We start from the raw sequence: 22,432 nt of genomic DNA, 5'->3' as shown, positions 1-22,432 counted from the left end.
AATTATGTCTCAAGCCCACTGCCCTACTCAGCAGCAACAGAAAGAAGTGTTATGAAACGCTAGTAGCTAACATCACAGCATGTTGCTTACAATCAATGGCGGCTTACATTATGTTTTTAACACAATAACAAGCGGTTTACTATCGGGTAAATAGGGCACCCGTGTCAGGGAAAAGAAGAGGGTATTAACTTAAAAAGACAACCTGTCAGATAGTTTAGGTGGTGAAAAACCAAACACACACACATACAAATTTTATTACATATTTTTTTACGAAGAAAATGCCGAAATCGTTGAGAAATATGTTTTTATTTTTAGATTGTTTATTACGATTTTTGTGTCAGAGAGTTTTGATTAGGGGGTTTACCGTATATTTGAGCGTGGTGTGGAAATTTGAAAACAGTGAAAGTGTCATGTTTTGTGTATTTTAATGGCGTTTGCTTGTGGTTGTACTTTGGACAAAACAAAGAGAAAAAAATGAGTTTTAGATGATAAAGCCCAATCTGGTTTCCTATAAAAAGCTTTTTATTCATGTGTTTTTTTTATAAGTTTTTAAACCGGTTTTAAAACAACAATTGAATTCTTGAGCACCTCATTTTCTAAAGACACAGGTCACACAACATGAAGCCACCATTAAAGGTAAAAATATGTTTGTTAATAAGACATGTTGATATTAAACCAGATTATGCAATTACTCATTGTTTATTCCTAACAAATGTCAAATAATGGGTTACAAGGCATTAACAAACCCCATGCAATTCACAAGATTACTATATATATATCATAAAATTCATTTGCTCATGTTTGTTTTTCACTTATTGTTTCCATTTTAGAGCCACAGTTGCTCTACTAATTAAAGTACAGTGCAATAATGTTTTTTGTCCGGTTTATTACCCTACCAAACATGGACATTTGTATTCAGGCATTATTAGAAGGCTTTGGTTTGGTTGTGGGAGGACTTGGTACCTTCTGTTGCTATGAGATCTACACTGAAAATCAAAAGTTTTATGCCAACTGTTTCATGCCACTGATACACAAAGTTCTTGATGCCGAAACAGCACACAAAGCAGCAGTAAAGGCCCTGGCCTGGAATTTATTGCCTGGTAGAAAACATCATGACGACCCTTCACTTGTAAGTATTTTAACTTATTTTACCTGTGCACAGAGCAATAGAGGCCACCTTTCATGGACTAAAATACACATAAAAGCAGATTATCCTAAAATTTTACTGATGGCAGCATTTACTGAGCTAAAGGATTATGAACCTATGCTGTATATCTTTAAGTGCAATTCAACCATGACTTTTCATTTGAAGGTCAAATGTGCCCAGCCATGTGCATTTTATATTTCCTTTGGTTCGCTTTATATTTACTTGCATTGTTTATGCCAAGTAAAAAGTAATTTGTAGTTAGCAAGACTACATGGGGCCCGAAAATAAATATTAAATTTTGGTGCAAAAGGTGCAAAATTGTTTTGTATTTTCTGTACTTTCCTTAATCCTAACAAGGCAATAACTCAGCAGAGATATATATGTGGTTTGTGTTAAAGTTTAAAATGTGTATTTAGAGACAGGTCATTTGGAACAAGGAATTTCAGAATCCAGTGGGAATTGCAGCTGGTTTTGATAAGGATGCTGAAGCCATGGCCGGATTGTCTAACATGGGATTTGGATTTATTGAAGTAGGCAGTGTTACACCTTTACCACAAATTGGAAATCCTAAACCAAGAGTATTTAGATTATATGAAGACAAAGCTGTTATTAATAGGTCAGCAGGTTACTTACTTTTCTCTTGTTTATACTTTTTTGTATCAAAAGTATTATTTAATTGGGGTTGTGTTAAGAATAACTTAAATTAAATAGCATTCGAATATATTTGTCATTTTATGCATCATACATAGATTTTTATTTCCCTTTTGGATAACATAAGAAAAAGTACACACAATTCTTGTGTGGGCAAACGTTAGTGACCAAACAAGCCCCCAACAGGGATCCCAATCTTTCCAATTATTTTACACTGTCTTGACTCTTCAACAAATGTGTTACATGATTTGACAGATATGGATTTAACAGTTGTGGACAAGAAGCTGCAAAACATAGGCTGAACAAATTTGATCAACACCAATGCAGAGGTTTTAAAAGAAAATATTGTACATTTGTAGTTTACTGCCTGCAAAAGCTAATAGCTAACATAAAACAAGCATTTAGCAGATCTAAACATCAAATTTTAATTTATTTGGCCAGTTTGATATTTCACACAAGTTTAGAATACAAAACTGTCATATTGTTTGTTAAAAAGCAACAAAGATATCATTTAAGTCCACCTTTTTTGTCTCATAGGAAACATAGTCTTAGGAGTCAACCTTGGGAAAAACAAAACTTCAACTGATGATGTAGCTGATTACATAACAGGAGTGAGGCAACTTGGGAAATATGCTGATTATATTGTCATCAATGTTTCAAGTCCAAACACAGCTGGACTCAGAAACCTTCAACAGAAGAAAAGACTAGAGACATTATGTAAAGCAGTAAGTTGTATAAAAGTTTAGCAAGATTTTTCTGTATCTTTGTAAAGTCTAAAAGTTCAACATATCATTGTTACTAATATTTTGAATTAATGACTTTAGTAATTAAGACAGCATTCAGTTTCAAATAAGTTATTTCAAACATCATTTGGAACAAACAAAATATCAAAATAAAATCATTGTTGAACTAAAAATCCTCTTATGCTTTCTTGTGTTTATCATATATTAACTTTTTAGATTCTGCAAGAAAGAGACAAGTTAGTAAACAAACCCCCTGTTTTGGTAAAAATCGCCCCAGACCTTTCTGATGATGACAAGCAAGACATAGCAAAAGTTGTCTTAGAGGTGACCTGCAGTCTGTTAATTGCATTTACCTGTCAGTGTGTGCCTGATAGCAGTGATACGATTCTAACCAACTGCATTAACCTTCTGGTGATTTATTGTACAATTTGAACTCCATGTTAACCAAAGCAATTTTGTTTGTTTTAGTGCAACGTTGAAGGACTGATTGTCAGCAACACAACTGTTAGACGACCAGAATCCCTGAGAAGTGTCCACAAAAAAGAGGTTGGGGGTCTTTCTGGTTTACCTGTTCGAGATGTTTCAACCAAACTTATCAGTGAAATGTACCAGCTTACAGAGGGTAAATTATGTTAAAATAGTTTGATGTAATGGCCTGTTTTTACTTTATCGGGTAGTTGTGATTGGTCATATTTAAACCTTGCCTGCCCATAAAAAGGGTTGTGTGAATTACTCTAAAACAAACAAAAAAACGTTCAAGGACCAGAATTATTATTTGTAGGTTTTTAAGGGCTTCAAGATTAATGCATGCTTGTTAAAGATTTAAGGGAATTGTTTGTTTTTTTTAATGGTTTTTGCTATCTCAATAATTCGCTGTATTAAAAATTTCAGGTAAAGTTCCCATTATTGGGGTTGGTGGAATTTCAAACGGTACAGAAGCGTATGAAAAAATCAAGGCAGGAGCTTCACTGGTGCAAATTTATACAGCTTTAGTATATGGGGGACCACCTGTACTGACCAATATGAAAAAAGATTTGGTTGAACATTTGCACAAGGATGGATACGAAAATATTTCACAAGCAATTGGTGCTGTGCACCAATAATTCGTAACTTTTTTCCCCAAAAATCATGTTTGTATTTTTTATGTTTATGCTGAGTAAGTTATATGGAATGCGCAATGTCAATTTTGACTATTGTTAGTTTCTGTTTTCTGTTTGGTAGGCGAAAGAGCATCTTTGAATTGGTTCCACTTAACTGGCATCACTATGCTTGACCAATGTCACATAACTCTCTTGAGCTCAATACTCCTGAGCTTCTACTATTCTGTAAACACGTCATAAAGCGGCCACTCTTCGCTTTTTAATGACCTTGTTGCTGCAGCGCATTTAACCCAATCTACCGAATTTACCTAATGGTATCGTTTAGAGGAGAAGTTCGATAAGTTGGACTGGTACAGTACCAATACCAGTGGTACTATGACTGGGGTAAATATGTATAATATTAGAACATTACGTTCTGTAATAGTTTTAATACTTGCGTTTCCTCCTGTTTTTCTTAACCTTACGTATTACCAGTATTATTTACCACAATAAATGTGACCTCAAAATGACATTGTAACGTCGTTGCTAAGAATATTGCCATTCGTTAGGTTTAACAACATGCAAATATAAACTCACAAAGTCGAAAGTTATTATTGTTTTTGATGCGAGTTTGCGCATTTCGAAACTTTAATCCAAGTGCAGGCTCCACTATGCATGTTTTAGTGTTATTATCAGTTATGTTTTGACTGTGCATTGTAGGTCACTTGACACTTGACAATTTTTAATACCTTATTAAGCTTATTGGATACATGCTGTCGCGCTTGAACAATAACATGCTCCTTTTATAAATTGTAAACCAAAATAACCTTAAAATTCGTCGCGTTTGTGCACCCTTGGGTGAAACACGTTTAAAAAGAAATCGTTGATATCAAAATTTACTCGTTATGCTTAGTGCTGTATGCGTTTGCAAGGTTTGGATTTTAACAGCGTAGTTTTAGCAAGTCAGAAAAACTCGAGTAATACCACAAGACATGTAAAAGTTTATACTATACGCTTTCTACTAAAAAGCACAATTATTAAGAAATCTAGGGCAACCAAACATTCAGTTTTTATCTGTTTATTTAAATATTTTAGCTAGAAAAGTTTTTTTTCAAATTCGTTTCCCGGTTTTTGCAGCCGTTTACTGATATGTACCATTTTCATGCACGGTTTCAAAATTAATACAATAAAATACAAAATTTCAATAATTTAGGTACAGGGGGTTCCCCTACGCATCCTGGATAAGAATGTATGGTCGAAAATTAAACAGCGACATTTGATTCCCCGCCCTTAAATTGTCATTTCGCTGTTGAAAAGACCTCATTGGGTCAAATTTCAAATCAATCGTCAAAAGAAAACAATGGAATGACATCGCTTTAAAAACAACCCGAAATCACACGTATTCGACATCAATCTAGTACTCAGCAATGCGGAGCTTACACGAGTGGTTGTTAGCGCAGCGGAGACGACCTTGTTTTCAGGCCACCTTGTAGTAATCAAGCAACAGGAAATTGGTCTACCCGTTGCATAAACTTCTTTGCTAATGGAAAGCTTGTTATTTGACGTTTAGGAAGATAGTATCATAATCAGTCTAGTGACAAATAGTTGCATATAAGTCTATTGACATGAAACTTAAAATGTTTTCATTGTTGAAATGTGTCTTTTAGAGACACAACTATTCAAATTGTTAGGATTGCTGAAAGTAGAAGGATGTATCCATGCAACAGGTGTGGAAAATACTTCGGGAGTCATTCCGGCGTGACGATGCATATGCGACGCCGTCATTTCGACAGAAGTGTTTGTGACAAGTGTGGAAACGAGATATTTGCAAGAAAAATGAAAGTACTTTAACATTTTTGAACTGAAATCATATACTAAGTGGGACCATACCCAGGTGGAATGGAACCTAACATTTTACCAAGCACGTAACAGATTGATAGCATTGTAACATATAGTAAAAGCGGCTATATAAAGCTTCCGATTTTTTGGAATAATTATGTTTATTGGACTGCAAGCTTGTAAGTACGAACTTTAGGCTTGATTGTTTAAAGAAGTTTACTTAAATCAGATAAGATTAAAGATACAATACCATTTTTTACATGCATTTTTTACAGGAACATATCAGCACAGAGCATTCACCGGTAGAACACTTGCCTGATCTTTTCAAACCTCCCGCACCAAAAGCTTCGAAAATGCTTCGTCCAATTGAAAATGTCGAGGAAGACAGCTTCTGGGAAGTTTCTAAACCACGATTGTCTCGCTTTGTTGCATCAGGTGCCGCTACCAAGTGCCGATTGTGCGGTAAAACACTAGGGGGCGTGCACGGAAGGGAGCAACACGAGCGAGAACAGCACCGATTCACTACACAAACCAAGGGTAAAGCCGAATTCATTTTTTTTGATTGTTTTATTAATCAGTTAAACATGGAGAAAACAGCTTTCATCGTCCCCATGCTGCGAATGCGTGGATAACCTGCAAAATCATTCTCACTTTCGTTTCCGTGTTTTTCGTTTTTGCAGGATCTCTTGCCTTGCGTCTACACGATTGGAACATACTAGAACACCTCGGACCTGGTTACGTCGACGATTACGTACGTCACGAGTTGATTCCGCCACTCTCGTGTAGTTTGGAATGCAACAATGAAGTAAACATCCTAGTGGACTTTCTTCTCGAGCAATTGCCTTTTCAAGTTTCTCATGTTATACGGGTAAGAATGGTCATCGCTAAAAAATGCTGGTCATTGAAATTTACTTTAGATGGCGAAAGCATAAGTTTACAAAAAATGCCACCTCACAGGGTTTAAAAACAATTTTAGGCTACCTATTGTTCAAAAAAATGTCAAAGGCATTTAAAAAAAACTGATTTTTTCCCAGTTTAAAAAAAGTGTTACTTTAATGGGATATTTGTGACAGGGCGGATCCTACGGCAAAGACACGTGTCTTCAAGGTCACTCTGATCTTGACATGGTTATGTTCATTCCAAATTTCCTGTCGCTAGGGGCGCACAAGTACCTCGACTCGCAACTTCGTACCTGCCTAAATGAAGTCAAACTACATATTCAGTCGTCGCCCCTAGCAACTCGCATTCTTATCAGTAAACTCACAAAGCACTCGCTGAGGTTTCAGTATAAGTGCTACAAGGACGATCATATTCATCACGTCGATTTGATGCCGAGTCACGATTGGCTTGGTTCTGCACCGAGTATGGGTAAGTAGTGTTTTTGGAAAAAGAAAGATTTATACGTCAAACATGCGCGTTTGCAATGCTACCTTATCTGTACTTTATCACGCTGACTGAATACATGTTTGTTGAAATTATTTCCAATACGGAAACAAAATTGTAGTAACTTGTGTTCACTATGTAGAGAAAGAAACTTCAGCGGTATTCGCCCACCTAGAAAGGGCTAAACTAAATTGAAGTCACCGACTTAGTTGGTTAAAAATAACGATTAAACGAGTTATGAATAGAACAGGCAGCTTGAAGGCGGATTCATTGCAAATAGAAGGCTTTTCGTCGTTTCTCGTCCACAACGAATAAACATGTAACAAACAAACTATTCGTTTTAAGGCGACAAAAAAGAAGTGTACGAAATGATTGCTAACAGCAAAAATCCTTTGGAAATACAACTGCTTAATTCCAGCTTGCTTCAGTTGCAAATCGACTTTGTGAGGAGACGGTCCACCAAGTTACGTCAGCTGATTCGACTCGTCAAACACTGGAGGATGACGTCTTTTGGTGATGCAACGTCACTCAACAAGTAGCCTACCCCATTTTTTATAATGGGGGAAATACGTCACTTGTTAGCTTCACCAAATTTGTCACTGCATCCCTTGGCATAATATGTAGCTTAACTGGTAGGAGAGTGACCATAATATTACGGTGTTTACTTCGAATCCGACCGTCAGTGCAAAATAATGTTGAAAGAGAAGACGAAATAATGTAGTCTACTCTTCCAGTGAAATAACCCACAACATCTCAATATAGAAAAATGGACCAACAACACCTCAATGTGGAAATATGTCATTGTTTTAAACTGAATTCTAAAGTGACTCAGTCGGTCGATCATAAGGATTTCATTACAGTAGCTTGCAATGCCGCTAAACCTATTTTTGTAGGAAAAGAGAAAATCCAAACCACGTGGCTTACAAGACACAATCGTGCGACTTTCGTAGGCGCGATTTAGTTTTATTGCTAAACGCCTCTTTTTCAGGCACCGACGTTTACCAAACTCTTATACCTTAGAGCTGATTGTCATTCACACATGGGAGAAAGCGGGAAAGCCAATTTATTTTAAAGTAAGTCGCACTTCACGTTCCAAAGCGTAAAAATCCGATCGTTAAAGCAAAATCGCCTTTTGGAAAAGTAAATGCATGAGAAGGTATCTCAAAATTTTTGTACGGTTTATACATGCTTTACGACATTTCTTGCAAATCTGAAACTGCTAACTCTTATAAACAGCTTCGACATGGCCTCGCTGCCGTTCTACAAACGTTGGTGGATTATGAGAATCTTTGTGTTGCATGGACAGAAAATTACACACGCAAAAATCACCTGCTGCAACGGGTTCTACAAAGTCCACGGTAAAGCTGTGCTTGATTTGTTTTGATTCACAAGTTGATATTCTTGTTCGACCAAAAACGTAACATTAAAAAAGTTGCTGAATTCGGGTGAGCATACAAAAATCTAAGCCATTTTCAAAATGCTGTTACTAACAACTAAAGCAAGTCATATTCTGCTTTTTATTTTTTTTGCACTAAAAATATAAAATGAGAAATAAATGTAATGCAGACCAGTTGTGGTGGATCCAGCTAATCCCAACAACAATGTGTGTGAAAGTAGCAACACATGGGATGAGATAGCCTACGTCGCTCAAGTCAGTCTACAAAAGCCGCTGTTCAAGGGAATAAAACTTGGTCAATGGAAATGACATTTTTTATGCAATTTATGTTGATGGGTGTTTTTGTTGTCAAAGGTTACAAAAAGACATATTTGCATTGTTATATTTTGAACTAATTGACTAAAGAAATAAAAACACATTCCAATGATAACACAAATAGTTTTTAACTCATTCAGTGGTGGCATATCAAAAATAAAAATAAATGAAAGAACACATGTAATACAGATGTCCTATAAAAGTTGAGGACCAAATACGTTTAGATCCCAACATACAGACAAGTGTGGTTGGTTTGTCATGCATAAGATTTAATTTAAAAGAACAAAACCAGCCATTGGTAATAAAAAACAGAGCATTTTGAAAGAAAAGTGTTTTCAGGTAAAACTCTTGGTGAAAACAAGGACAAAAAAAGAAAATTTTTAATCAAACAGGAAAAACGCTACATAGATTGTTCATCACTTTTTTCAACCCGCCAGTCCAAGAGTTCAAGGGCAAGGTTATTCATATGACATAAAACAGTGTGAACATGCTCCGGTGATAAAATCTAAAAATATATTTGTAATAAAATCAGTGTGTTGATTAGAAACATTACAGTAGTGAATATACCCAAAAATGTATGATTAGCATTTTATCACATAAATTTTTTACCATAGAACAATACATATTTTTAGGAAATCACCTTAATTTTTCCATCTGCATGAATGTTGGCAATTGTAAAGCACACTTGTTGCAATGGAAGGGCCTGAAATTAATCACATATAAATAAAAACCTTTGTTGCCACTACTAAAAAGTTGTATTGAAAGAAAGCGTTTCATCCAATCTCTAAAAATAACATGCTATGAAGGCCTAAAATGAACAACCATCGAAGCAAAGGGGTGCGGTAATACAATTCAAAATAGTTGTGTTTTGAGGTATGAATTTCATGTCAAAAAAGTGATTAAAAAGCCTACTTGAAACTTAATGCAAAAGTGTCGAAGAAGATGTTCTTGTAAACCATTGATTAGGCTTTGAACTTCTTCTACTAAAACAATGTCATCTGAACCTTTGTGGCATCTGTAAAAAAGATTAAATTAAACAGAAGACACTCATCATCATTCTCTACAGATATCGAATTCTACACATTTTCCATACTTGTCATATTCTGCATAAAATCTTTAACTCAACACTCATATGAATTTCTAACTGCTTAAAGCAAAACAATTCAAGTTTAAACACAACTTACGCATTCCAGAGTGTTTCAATTGAACTTGGTTCAAATTTGGATTCAATGCAATCCAAACCTGTGTGTTGAATAGGAATTTTCCATGTTATACTGATTGGTTTGCATGCCTCTTCACTATCAGTCATGCAAGACCACATACCCAACATCCATGCAAGTGACAGAGAGTTAAATGTAACCTTGGTTATTATGCAGTCAAATTCAGTCTGCAAGAAACAAAATTAAACCAAGGAAATGTAGTAAGTGGAATTTAACAAAACCCTTTTTTTTCAAAAAAATCATACAATATCTTACAAGTTGGATGCATCCAAATACTAACTTGTAAATAATAGACATATTACCAGATTTCATTGTGTGTTTTGTACCTTTAACCAATTAAACATAACATTTTTTGTTGATTGGTTTCCTTTGTAGAGAATCAGAGGCAGCACTGTAAATTTTTCCTTCAGGTCAGTACAACTGTTGTTGCTAGCATCCCCAATTAGATCTCCACTTGCCAGGGAGCAAAGCAACATTTCGGCAACATTATTTCTGTCCTTAGTGTTTACTGTGATTTTGATGGCAGGTTGATCATCTATAATATATATGAAGCCACCATGAATCCAAATTTGCCTGTGCTGTTACCAATTAGGGTGTCTCGCAAATCTCTAATGTCTGAAAGTCAAAGTTTTCAATCACTAACCTTCAGTAATTGCAATACCCTGGGCAATTGAAAAAATTGCTTTAGTTCCAATTTCCTCACTGGTAGCAATTCCCCCAACCCTGGAGGTTTCAACAGCAAGCACAGATGATAGCAGTCGTGACAGTTGTTGCAACGATTTTGGGTTGCTGTTAAATTTGTGCAGTGGTGAACAGCAAAACACATGCCATGTTTTATTGACAATATCTGTTAAATTAAACATACACCCATAAACTTTTTGCTTTTAAAAAAACAAACAATGTCCATATCCACTGAATATTTGGGTAGGCCAACTTTTTTTGACTCATACTTCATGCCTTAAGGCAGGGGCGGGCAACTTCTCCAGTCGGCGGGCCTGATATGGGAAAATAAGTACTTGGCGGGCCAGATTCCTGAATCGATACATTAATCGCGTATTTATCCAGTGATTTAAAACGGATTTTTGACCACCTAAACCAAATACATTCAAGAACATCACAAATACAATACAGTCCACTCCAAACAATCTAACTGATATAACATAAAATTATTCACCACAGCAAATTTAATGCATACACCACAGACTTAGATACTGCTGAAACACTAACTAGGCTACACATGTGGAAACAAAGGAAACCGTGAAAGCAGGTCACATTCATGGTTGGCAGTTATGTTGTAACAATGGACATAGGGTGCAATGGTAACAATGACGGGCAAGTTTTTTTTTCTATTGGGGAGCGTTACTGTCGGTTACAACTATAATTTGATGCAGTAAGCAAGTAGTGGGGGATTGCGGCAGACTGTGGCTGCGGGCTACATTATCATGTAAGCCTGAAACTGTCTGCGGGCCGCTCAAAATCCCGTCGTATGTTGCCCGCCCCTGCCTTAAGGCTACGTTATATATATCACACTGTGTTGGTGCATAACAGCAGATATGAGAAAAAACCCAGCATGAATAGTAAAATCAATAAACCAAACGGCAACCATTTAATGTTGTATCCACTTTTTCAGGCTGTTGTTTTATTTGGCTTTTTCTTCTTGCAACCCTTTGTGCTGTCATTACATGTCTACGTCGAACAGTTGTGAAAGGCGTCATCTTTGACATCATAACAGATCTTTTTGCAGATCCTATAACAACACTTATTAGTCAACAGTCTTTCTGTTTATCCATTTTTAACTATTTTTGACTTTGTAGCCATATTTCTAGGGTTTTTAATCAAATCAAATCCAAGATTTAGGAGAACGATTTTGCCAGGGAGACCTTGGATAGTTTCAAGTTTCAACAACAAAGAAAACCTTAACCAGCAGAGTTCAAGCAAACATTTCCAATGCCGAAACACTGAATGGAAATTCATAAAAATCATACATAAACTCTTAGAAGAAAAACTAAATTTATGAAGAAATATTGTAAACAAGTTTAAATTGTTTACGCAATATAATTTATAATACCATCACTTTTCTTTTGGGTGTTTGTACTTTGTGTATATATACTATGTAGAACTAGATAATAGGTTTCACATTTCATTTTGGGTCTGGTAAACAATCGTACGCACATATGTAAATGGCGTCACAAAATCATGAATTTACGTCGCAACACAGTTGAGGTCATATGATAACGTCATGCGAAAATGTACGTAATATACCATAAAACAAGTTACCAAAAACTGATTTCCTGCTGGCTGATTGATGCTGGGGGTCACTAGCCTTGTTTTTTCCGCTCATAGTTTGTAAAGTTTGGTTGAAATCTGACAAATGAAACGATTTTAAGCACAAATTTCAAACTGCACAGCAAATTAACCCAATTTATTCCACAAAATGAAATTGCAGTTCCGATTTATTCTTCGCGGGTCTGTAAACACCAACGGTACTTTAACCAAAACTATATCAGCACACAATAAAAATAATTATTTTACAGATGTATGCAGATATAGTACAAGCATAGAATATTAAAAGGCGTTTAGTAAAAGCTCTTTTTCTACGTTTTGGCTTCTAGAGTTTTCATTACTTTGACTTCTAGATGGAAAAGTATATTACGAGCCACATACGTCCAGCTATTCGACCCTTGTAGGCATGGGCGCCGGCAGAAAATTTTGCAAGAGGGGGCAAATTTTGGCTGATAGTTTACCGCATCAAGAATTTGTTACATATGAAGCCATAAATCGTGTACTTCACAATTGAGTTGACTAAAAGTTAAAGCATTGAACGATGTCACAAATCCCCGCGCTGCCAATTTAATTAGGTTTGCTGCTAAATATGTTAAATTGAGGTACACTAAAATTCCAAGGGGGGGGGCAAGTGCCCCCTCTTGCCCCTACGTGGCGGCGCCCATGCTTGTAGGTACAATGTGTGTAATCCATGAAAAAAGGGAGCGAAAGTCTGATGCTGACAAATGCGAAAAGGTTTTGCACCTCTTATCCAATAGTTCATAAAATAACAAAAAAACTCTTATCCACCTTATCCAATAGCACAATGAAGTAGTTAAGTTATTTTAAAAACTGTTTTGGTAAAAAGAGAAAAATCACTAACTGTTCCTGATCGTACCCTTTTTCGGTCAACAAATCATGGCAATCCGGCTAAGAGGTAGCACAACCTTTTCCGAAAGAGAAAAATGAACGTAATTATGGGAGAAACGAATGTTTTCACTTCTTTCTTTCACAAAAACTGTTGTTCCTAGGCATAAACGGGCGTTTCCAATTTGACCTCAGGTACGCATTCCGTTTTTAAAATCTTACTTTTGTGTTACAACCTTCATTTAACGGCTATTGTGATCTTCTTTGATATTCCAAATTGTATACGGCAACACAACGTGATTTAAAAAAACTTCATTCGCCAACAAACACAACAACGACAGACAATTACAAGAAACATGACAATTAATTAAACAGAACATGTTTTCCATATGGCTGACTAGCGGGTAAATATAAGAATCGTGGACTTGACATCATTTTTGGATCTTGCCGAACCATCTGGCGTTGTGTCTGTCGGGTTGTCGTTTGCCCCACCACGCCAACCTAGACAAACGTACAAGTTTCAAAAGGATTATTTGTGGTTTGTAATCGTACTGTTTTGCGGCTTGTTTCGACCGCCCTGTACAAAATAGCAAACAAAAACTACTCACATTTACAGGTTGGATAGCAAGGTAGCCTAGTAGAGCTACTAATGAACTCACAGTACATAAGTTTGCTAAACCCCGGTAAGTGGCGCACGCAAGTATTTTTAATGCAGTTTGTGTAAAAAAAATCCGGAGGTTAGGGCGTGTAGGGTTTGTCTGAGGTTTAGTAATAATAATATTAACAACCTGAAACCTAGTTCTTTGTGTTAAATAAAGTCCCTATCCCTGTCTTACGGTTAATTTAAATAACTGCGCTCTTTACGCCATCCATCGGTATTTAACAAAGGTTTTGTACTGTAAGTACTTGTGTAGTAGCTTTACTGAATAGCGAAGGTGAGCTTTCATTTTTCTCGCTCACAAACAAAATTTGACTAGAAAGCTTACCTGAAAAATCGCCACATGTGTCAGATAATGGACCTGGAGGTGTCTTGATTCCTCCGATGCATACCGACTGCTGACGACAAGCAGATGATCTTCACAACAAAACACATATATATTTGCATCATAAAATAAAAGAAGACTCAAAACATGCTTGACATTGAATTACATAAAAGGAGTTTATCGACTTAACCTAAGATGTCAGATTACTTTTACTATTTTAACGCGAAATATTATTGTTAAGCAAGCATATCCAAATAAGGATTTTTTTAAGCCACATGGACCAAAGGTCAACCGTTCGATTTCTGCAAAACAACGAATAGACAGGGCAAATACAGCATTATAAGCACTGACGTTGCAATCAACCCATTTTGGCCACTTTAAATTGGTATAAGATAAAAAAAAAATGAAGCTAGAAACTTTCTACATTAATGTAACATTCTCTATAACTCAAAACTTCTGCTCTATTAGCTCACTTTGTGGCGTGCAAATAAACGGAGGACATGACAAGCCGTTCTGTACACATGTCTTACATGGTTTTATATCATTTTAACTACATGGCCGTTAAGCATCTGTAATAAGAAGTGCTGGCCGTGCTCTTGGTTTCGATCAAAATGTGAGACTTACTTTACACCAGGGCAAAGAGCGTTGGGCATGCCCATCGGGTCAACAGGTCGGAAGTGAATGTAACCAGGAGTTACTCTTGCCTTCTGGTTAGGCGGAATACGGGCCATGACGTCATCGTTATTTCCCGTGATGTAGGAGACACTAGCGCTGATACTTTCAGGTCTTGAACAGTCTACATCTACAAGACAAGATGTTTTTGTGATTTAAAGTTTTTAATAATCCTTCTGTTTCTCCTGGACGCGACAATAGAGTGGTATATTTTCTACTATTTTATCACACGGGTGAAGGTAACAAAAACATGAACAGCGATCGAACCAGCAACTGTGCCCATTCCTGCCAATCCACCCAAAAGTAATCGTATGGAAGAGGCGACCTCCGTTTCTCTGACTTGCACTCCACTTCCCCTGAAAAAAATCAGCAAGTGAAATTGTAATGAGAATTAAGTATGCGTGATGGCGTTTCGGTTTTGAAACCAATGCAACAATGCTTTAGTGAGGCCTCAAAAACCTACTTGGAAAGAAGCATGTAGCCCATGAGGACATTTTGAGGGCTTCCGTCGATGTTTACGCTGTTAACTAAGTTATCAGTTGACGAACTCCACGAGCCTCGAACCAAGTTGTTAAATGGTTGTGATCCCCAGTTCTAAACAAATGATGACATGTTTATATATTTAATCGTATTCCGGGGAACAATGTAGCACGAAAAAACAAACAAACAGTCCGATTTTTGAACTTAAAACCTTGCAAAAATAATAAAACCCACCGTTACATCGTGACAGGCAAAATACACTTCACAAATTGATGGATCAGCCACACCATAAACATTGTAAGATTCATAGCGGCATGTTATGTTGTTGTACACAAACTGAGAGCTGTAGGACGCTGTTAAACCACCACTGTCCGCCCCAGTTCCAGATTGTACCTGGAAAACATAAGGTAAAAAAAAATAGCACAAGGTTTGTGTAGGTGTGTTGCAAATTGTGGATTTTAATTTTTTTCTATATGTTGTGGTCCGCACTTTTTTGAACGAAATGTGAAGAAAACTTGCTTCAACCTTCCTACGTGTTAGATTAAAAACCATTTAATGCGACAAAGCGACAAATCGTAAGTGGGATTCAACAAAAAAAAAACTTTTGTCTAAGTGCAGAATTTTAAAATTTTCCAAAGTTTATCTACTCCTTTGTGTGTATCTTTTTTAACAAAACCTTATTTCTACTTTAACGTCAGTGTAGTCGCCAATCTAAAGCTCTTTCAAGACGCTTGTGCGGCTTCACACATTGAACAAAATATCGTGTTGATCAAAGCTGATTCAAATCAGTAAGTGTATGTATGCTTTACTTGAAGTATGAACATTTAAATATCGTATTTAGGAGCCGATTTTTGCCGTTGCGGCTTTGGTACTCATATATTTGTGACTGCGTTGTGTTTATAAGGTTGACTGTTCTAATCCCGTCTCGACCACTTGCACATTCCTGAGCAACAAACTTAAGCGCCATTGCATCAACCAAGTGGAATCTGATGAGTTGAAATGAACAGTTCCATAAAGGCAAAATTGACCTCATTGATTGCAATGAGACACAAAACAAACATCAAATCCTACCCATGCCAAAACTCCATTACAATTCTTAAATTACGATTTTCATGAGCAACAAGAAAGAAATATTATTATCAAAATTAAGTATTTTTTAAAATAGACTATGACAAATACAAACCTTAATACCAAAGGTATCCACAGAGCCCCCACTGTTTCCAATCCACATCAGCATAATAAATGGGTGATTAATTATACTACTAACCTGTGTCCCAGACCCAAGGTCACTGAAAAACATTCAAGATAGCATCTTAACGTACATAGTAACATGATGAACCCAGTTTAAAAATGGGCCTAAACCCCGAAAAGACCACATTCAAGGTATTGGGGTTCATTTAATAGTAAACTAAGTTTTATTGATAGCAAAGCAAGGTTTTACTTACTAATAAGTTTTGCCATATTGAACAGGTTTCCAATGTTCATTACCAATTTGATAGTGCACCTAATGACATAAAATAATATGTTTACTATCAAACTCTACATGCTCTTCCGATTCTATATATTGCTACACAATAGCACATTTTTTCCTACCCTATTTCCATCATCATACATGTCATTGCCACCATCACTGATTCTCATGTACGCAGAGTCATCAAAGCGATATGAATAAAAACCAGAAATACCAGCTGCAATATTGGCAGCAGTATCATTGACTATCTGCATAAGATTGGACATTCCTGGAGTCAGGTCACCTTCACAGCACAAAGAAAAGTAGATAGTCCAATTTTCATAGCAGCACAATTATTTCTATATGTAATAAAATCCTAAAACAGACTCTTGCACTTTGCAGTATAAAATAAAAGCAGGGAAAGAACTCTGGGTCATAACAAGGTCAGCAGTCTAGTACTTCAGTTTTTGTTAGATTGAGAAAAATGGTAATGTAATTTGGCCAGTGCTGTACTTTACTTTTGCAACAATTGTGGCTTAAATTTAAAAAAATTCCTAAAGGAAAAGCTAAAAATAAACAAGTTTAGGCAAAGTTTAAAATCCAACAATCAAATCAAAGATCAAGCTTTGCCTCACCTAACATATTTTTGGACATATAATTACAATGTTGTTTCAGCTTCTCACCTGATGCGTTGTTCATTTTTAGGGGAAAATGTTTGGAATACAAGATCTGCAATGTTCCACCATAAGAACTTAAAAATCCCGAACTGGTGTAGTATTTTAAAAATGCTTGACTGCTCCATTGTGATATACTAACATCATTGGGGACATGCCAAAGCATTACATCACTTGCCTTCAAACATCAAGTATAAAAACAATATGGTGATCTCAAAGATTTATCTTATATCCACGAAGATGCTTACATGCAGGTTTTTTTTTAAGGTTTGGTTTGGGTGACCACACGTGTTTCATTTAAATACCAAAAAATAGCCATATTTGCTTAAACGAATTATTTATTAGGCTACTGGCAAATTTTGGGAAACCGCTGAAGAAATTTGGGGGACCGTTTCGGTCCCTCAAAACACCTTAAAAAAACACTGCTTACATGATTTAAAAAAATCAAACCACAAGCATTTTAAGGGTTTTATAACCATCAGTATATACTTTAAACTAGTCGATGCACATTAAGTAGAATGTAATGTGAGTATTGGGGATGAATAATGTGATCTTGAAAGTTTAAATTGTATTTTACAACTACTTTTAGTAATAAACAAGATTCTAAAACACATTTATAAACACAAAATAATCTGAACATGTTGACTGCCAAATATTTATTTGAAAACAATCAATGGGGGCCACAAACACGTTTTTTTGTGTATTTGCATCCATTTTTTTCACGGGGTTAAAACCCAGGACGTTTTTTAATGTATGTATATGGGTCAGGTGTGCTGGATCATTTGGCCAAGTGAATTGTTTTGGCCAATTGCATATTTCTATCTAAGTACCAAATTGCACTCTTGTTTCCAAATACAAACTATATTTTTCAGTCATAATTTGTGGTATGAAAAGTGATTAGGTTTTAGATTTGGAAAAGTTCAATGAAGTGTAAAATTGTGGAAAGTATACAGAAAAAGGTTATCCTATAAACTTTAAGCAAGCAAGCTTTAAGATAAGTGCACTGACCACTAGGTAACTATATGCAGCACTTTTATAGTCATCACTTGTGGCACCTTCCAATGAACCAAATGTTGAAAATGACTCCCAGTTTCCCAAACCTGCAAATATTGCCCAGATTATCTTATTTGTAAAACAATTAACAATTGGGATGTTTAAACTGAGACTTATTTGTCGTTCATAAGCCTTTCTTACCTGTTAGCAAAATATTCACCTAAAGGTCATCATTGTTACATAGATGTATGCCTTAAATAGTGGCAAGATGTAAGTGTTCATTATTTTGCTTTTATTGTTTGTACCCTTTCTAAGGTCAGCAAGGGACATTTTTTGTTTACACCCACTAATAACTATAAATTAAGGCACTTCGTTTAGATGAGAATGTATGACAGTCCATTGGTGTCCTAATTGGTTCAGTTTGATGGATTAAATACAATTGACCTACTAGAGTACTTTGTGGTCTGTCCCTGATCATTTGACCACCGATCACCCATAGTACACTTTCCATAGATATTGTTCTCATGAACACTAGCTACAAGAGTCCAACCACCCCCATCTGATTCCATATCACAGAAAACCTAATACAATAAAAAAATGTCAAATGCCTCTTTTTCCTCAAATACATATTCACATTTTTGTTTCAAACAATTGCATGAGCCTACGAATTTCGACAGCGACACAAAATATGTTTATTTTACCTTATTTTTGAAGCATGTTTTCAATCTCATTTATAGTTACCTGTCCATACTGTTTTAATTCACTTAAAAATATGGCCATGGTATGTTGCAAAGCCATCAATTACAAAATTTGTTACTTTTCTACAATTTTTGTGACTATTACAAAGAATGCAATTCTGATTCATAGCTTACATTAATCTTTGGCAATGGTAATCCAGTTGGTTTTATTTTGTAAATTCCAGATTTTGTAATGCCAGCAGCACTAAGTTTCTTGCATGATGGATATACAGCTGATCCTGGTGACTTGTTAACTGAAAAAATAGCGTTCTGTAAACAAAGTACTTTCCAGACTGCTTCTAAAAACCGTACAATCTGTAAAATAATATGTAGTTGTTGCCTTTTCAAAAACAGACACTATTATTATCACATACAAATGTTGGGTAACACAATGCTTCTCAAGCTTGCTGGATATGTTTACCTTAAATAGAAACACGCCGACTCTTCATGAATATAAATGAAAGACTAAAACATAACACGAGTTGAAAAAACATGTTTATTATGTCATAAAGATCTGGTCGTCTCGTAAAAACCTTTGGGGACTCAATTGATTCTTTGGACTCAAGAGTTGATAGAGACTGTGGTAAATGTGATTGTTCCTGAATCCTGGTACATAGCTTAAAAGTTTTTCCCGCCGTTTTTTCAATCGGGGAATAAACCCAATACCCAAATCGACAAAAAATATTTACCATTAAGGGGGGTTGGCTTCAACGAAAATTGCGGTTAAACTTTTGTTTGAAGTAAAACTCAATTTTACTAGATACCACAAAGAATAATTAAAGTACTTATTTCTCCTGGTGGTCCACGAAGTCCATCTGATCCTGGTGGTCCAGGTAGCCCCTAAAGAAATGTTTATCCGTAAACTTTACAAAAGTGGTTTCCAAACTTTACCAGTTGAATATATGGTCAATATAAATTAAACAAACCACATCTCATCGGTTACATATATTTGAGTTTGCTAGGTTTTGGGGTTCGCAAATCATGAAAAAAATATAACTGCAAAATAAATGTGATAAAAATCCTTTCTTGATCTTTAAAACAAACTTTAATCAGTATAGAGCTCACTGTGAATCCAATGTCTCCAGGTGGCCCCATATCACCTTTCAGTCCTTTGATGCTTTGAAGAAACTTGCCACCCTGCAAAACAACATTAACCCGATAACAACTTGTTTGTTGCAAAGTCAGTAGATTGTGTTTGCAATGAAACAGGATAAGTCATCCAAAACAACTTGTTTGCCATGTCGTCTGCCATTAGCCAGTGTGTTTCCTGTTGCCGCGCCGGAGATAGGAGAACGGTTACCTTCGTAAGTTTGTAGCACACTGTTATGAGTCATAGGTAAACCTTTTTGTTATGTTGAAACGCTTTCATAAGAAGCTGAAAAATGGTATCACCTTTTCATGTTTCGAATTTCTTCGCCAATAAAAATATTTTTTTTCATTATCTTTGAAAGCTAAATGTCTGCAGTCCTGACTAGCAGATTAATTAATTAAGCGAGAGGTCAGTAATTAATTAATCTGGTTTGTCTAGTACAGGGGACACTAATTTTTTAACCGCGGGCCGGATAAGTTTCATAATTTATCGCGCAGGCCGCATAATTTACATGCCCTATAGCGCCGTCTTTGCAAACTTTGCCCGCGAGTTGATTTTTATAGGGACGCCAAGATATGGTCTTTCTACAATCCCATTTCAAATGTGGTGATGCGAGATGTGACTGTGAAATTGTATAGTTAGTCTCTTTTTACGAGCAAAATGTGGTGATGCTTGTATATTACGTCACAAGTAACAAAAGAAGGCAATTGTTTTAGCACAATTAACACCAGTAGTCTTGTCTATGACGTAACAAACTGGCTGCGGATCAATCCTGGGCGTTGTAATCCAATGAAACTGGGTGATATCAATTCTACATATCGAGATAGGAAAACTTTGTAGAGTAGATTAATTTTTAAATGTTACCGGATCCGGCCCGCGGGTCTTGGTTTAGTGACCCCTGGCCTAGTAAAATGATTTTTCTATAATTTGCTTAGGATTTGTTACATTTATATAAACTCTAAAATTTTGTTTTTATAAATTCAAAGAAGAATAAATCACAACACCGAACAGCATTGCATCACAATAAAACTTTTCTAAGAATAAAACAAATTTGTTTGGCCCTCAATGTTTCTTACCTTTGTAGGTGAGATGAACTGACCACCCTCATTATCGTCGCACATACACAAACAATCGCCCATATCAACTCCTTGAGAAGACGTCGTAGAAAGTTGTGAAAATGTGAAAAACATCGCCACCACAGTAAACGCTCGACTCGCCATATTGGCCATAACTTCTCTACTAAAACATAATACATTATACATAAAATTCAACGCAAACAAATCAACATGCGAGAGGTCAGTCGTTTACAAAATCAGCATGTGCTTTAAATTTACGCGGAAAAAATACAATTCTAAAGATGAAGTAAACATCCACTCAATTGCAACCGCTGTGGTATTTTCTTCTTTGTCAAAAAAGAATAAGATGAATATCAAAGAAATGCGTGATAATTTTACTTAGAAGTTCAAGTGGTCAAAATATATATTCTCTACTCGATAAACGGTTACATTTGCCACGTGTCTGCAGCTTTTTAAACGACACACGACATAGCAAAACGCACAAACAAGCGCACGCTTTTTGATTTCTAAATAACCTCGAAGGGAGGCGATCTGCAATTTAACTTGGCTGCCCAACAACCTACTATTTGGTTCCACCTTAATATATAAACGCTTACAAAACAAGATCAATTTAAATCGTTAATTTCGCTGACCATTTGCTGTGGTGACTTGTGAAAACCTTTCCTTGAGCAGTGTTTTTAAACAAGTTAACTATTAAACAGCTTACGAGTCTTGTTTCTTATCAGTGGTGGTGTGTGCGGACATCAGATTGCAGTAGCGGAATTTGGGTGCTGATGGCGGCATTAAATGGGACACTCAATGTACGTAGAAAACGAAACAGACAATTTACGTAACAGAAATTATCTTTTTTGTGTAGCACTGAAAAAAGCTTTAAATATGTTTCCAAAACATTTAAAATGTAACTGCTTTTCTTTGTACTGCTACAACATTTTTTTATGTATCCTAATATTTGTTGTACATTGTAGTAAAATATAACCTCTTCAAGATGAGTTAATTCAATTGTTTTTCACAAATATTTGTTTAAAATAAACACTTTAAAAAAAAAATTAAAAAAATTGACCAGGTGAGCAATTTGTCAAATACCTTTTAAAGTAAAAATTTTGTTTGGTTGTTTCCATGTGGTGGCAGCAGAGATACACATGAGGTTGTTGTTTCCAGACTGCTTCTAAGTTTAGTGCTGGATGGGGAACGTTTCGATTGATAAAGGCCACCCAACGTTTCATCAAAACTCATGTAGGCCACATCGACTATTTTGCAAGTCCAGGTCAGTGCTTTCCCAACATTTTGATTTACACAATGATTGTTTTGTATTTTTTACCGACTAGCACGGAACAAGCTGAAATCATGTTAAACCTAATACATTTCCACTATAACA

General features: G+C 35.9%; 4 protein-coding genes across 4 annotated transcripts; 2 read left to right on the top strand and 2 right to left on the bottom strand.

Moving 5' to 3' along the window:
• Positions 1–16: 16 nt before the first annotated feature.
• LOC145209227 (dihydroorotate dehydrogenase (quinone), mitochondrial-like) lies at positions 17–4,150 on the top strand. Its single transcript, XM_080079500.1, has 8 exons — positions 17–636; positions 920–1,129; positions 1,564–1,763; positions 2,054–2,127; positions 2,336–2,523; positions 2,758–2,865; positions 3,010–3,163; positions 3,433–4,150. The coding sequence occupies exons 1-8, from the start codon at positions 619–621 to the stop codon at positions 3,642–3,644; spliced, it is 1,164 nt and encodes a 387-aa protein (XP_079935626.1). The 5' UTR covers positions 17–618; the 3' UTR covers positions 3,645–4,150.
• Positions 4,151–5,259: 1,109 nt separating this feature from the next.
• Positions 5,260–8,549, top strand: LOC145227045 (2'-5'-oligoadenylate synthase 1-like). The gene is made up of 8 exons (XM_080092333.1): positions 5,260–5,462; positions 5,735–5,996; positions 6,140–6,327; positions 6,533–6,827; positions 7,188–7,377; positions 7,831–7,915; positions 8,079–8,200; positions 8,409–8,549. Exons 1-8 carry the CDS (start codon positions 5,331–5,333, stop codon positions 8,545–8,547), a joined length of 1,413 nt encoding a protein of 470 aa, XP_079948459.1. The 5' UTR covers positions 5,260–5,330; the 3' UTR covers positions 8,548–8,549.
• Positions 8,346–12,268, bottom strand: LOC145227062 (centromere protein L-like). Its single transcript, XM_080092334.1, has 8 exons — positions 12,051–12,268; positions 11,377–11,520; positions 10,417–10,620; positions 10,100–10,308; positions 9,738–9,940; positions 9,466–9,568; positions 9,194–9,256; positions 8,346–9,058 (listed from the first exon to the last, which is right to left on the bottom strand). Exons 1-8 carry the CDS (start codon positions 12,112–12,114, stop codon positions 8,954–8,956), a joined length of 1,095 nt encoding a protein of 364 aa, XP_079948460.1. The 5' UTR covers positions 12,115–12,268; the 3' UTR covers positions 8,346–8,953.
• A 931-nt stretch (positions 12,269–13,199) lies between these two features.
• On the bottom strand, positions 13,200–21,214 carry LOC145227029 (uncharacterized). Its single transcript, XM_080092332.1, has 16 exons — positions 21,058–21,214; positions 19,957–20,028; positions 19,677–19,731; positions 19,027–19,145; positions 18,603–18,735; positions 18,170–18,261; positions 17,171–17,339; positions 16,631–16,791; positions 16,483–16,541; positions 16,221–16,326; positions 15,272–15,430; positions 15,021–15,151; positions 14,825–14,913; positions 14,510–14,687; positions 13,889–13,977; positions 13,200–13,403 (listed from the first exon to the last, which is right to left on the bottom strand). The coding sequence occupies exons 1-16, from the start codon at positions 21,208–21,210 to the stop codon at positions 13,300–13,302; spliced, it is 1,869 nt and encodes a 622-aa protein (XP_079948458.1). The 5' UTR covers positions 21,211–21,214; the 3' UTR covers positions 13,200–13,299.
• Positions 21,215–22,432: the final 1,218 nt, after the last annotated feature.

The sequence above is a fragment of the Phallusia mammillata genome, chromosome 1 (assembly GCF_965637545.1).
Source record: "Phallusia mammillata chromosome 1, kaPhaMamm4.hap1.1, whole genome shotgun sequence".
In the NCBI taxonomy this organism is placed as follows: domain Eukaryota; kingdom Metazoa; phylum Chordata; class Ascidiacea; order Phlebobranchia; family Ascidiidae; genus Phallusia; species Phallusia mammillata.
This window is presented reverse-complemented; position numbering and strand designations above follow the sequence as displayed.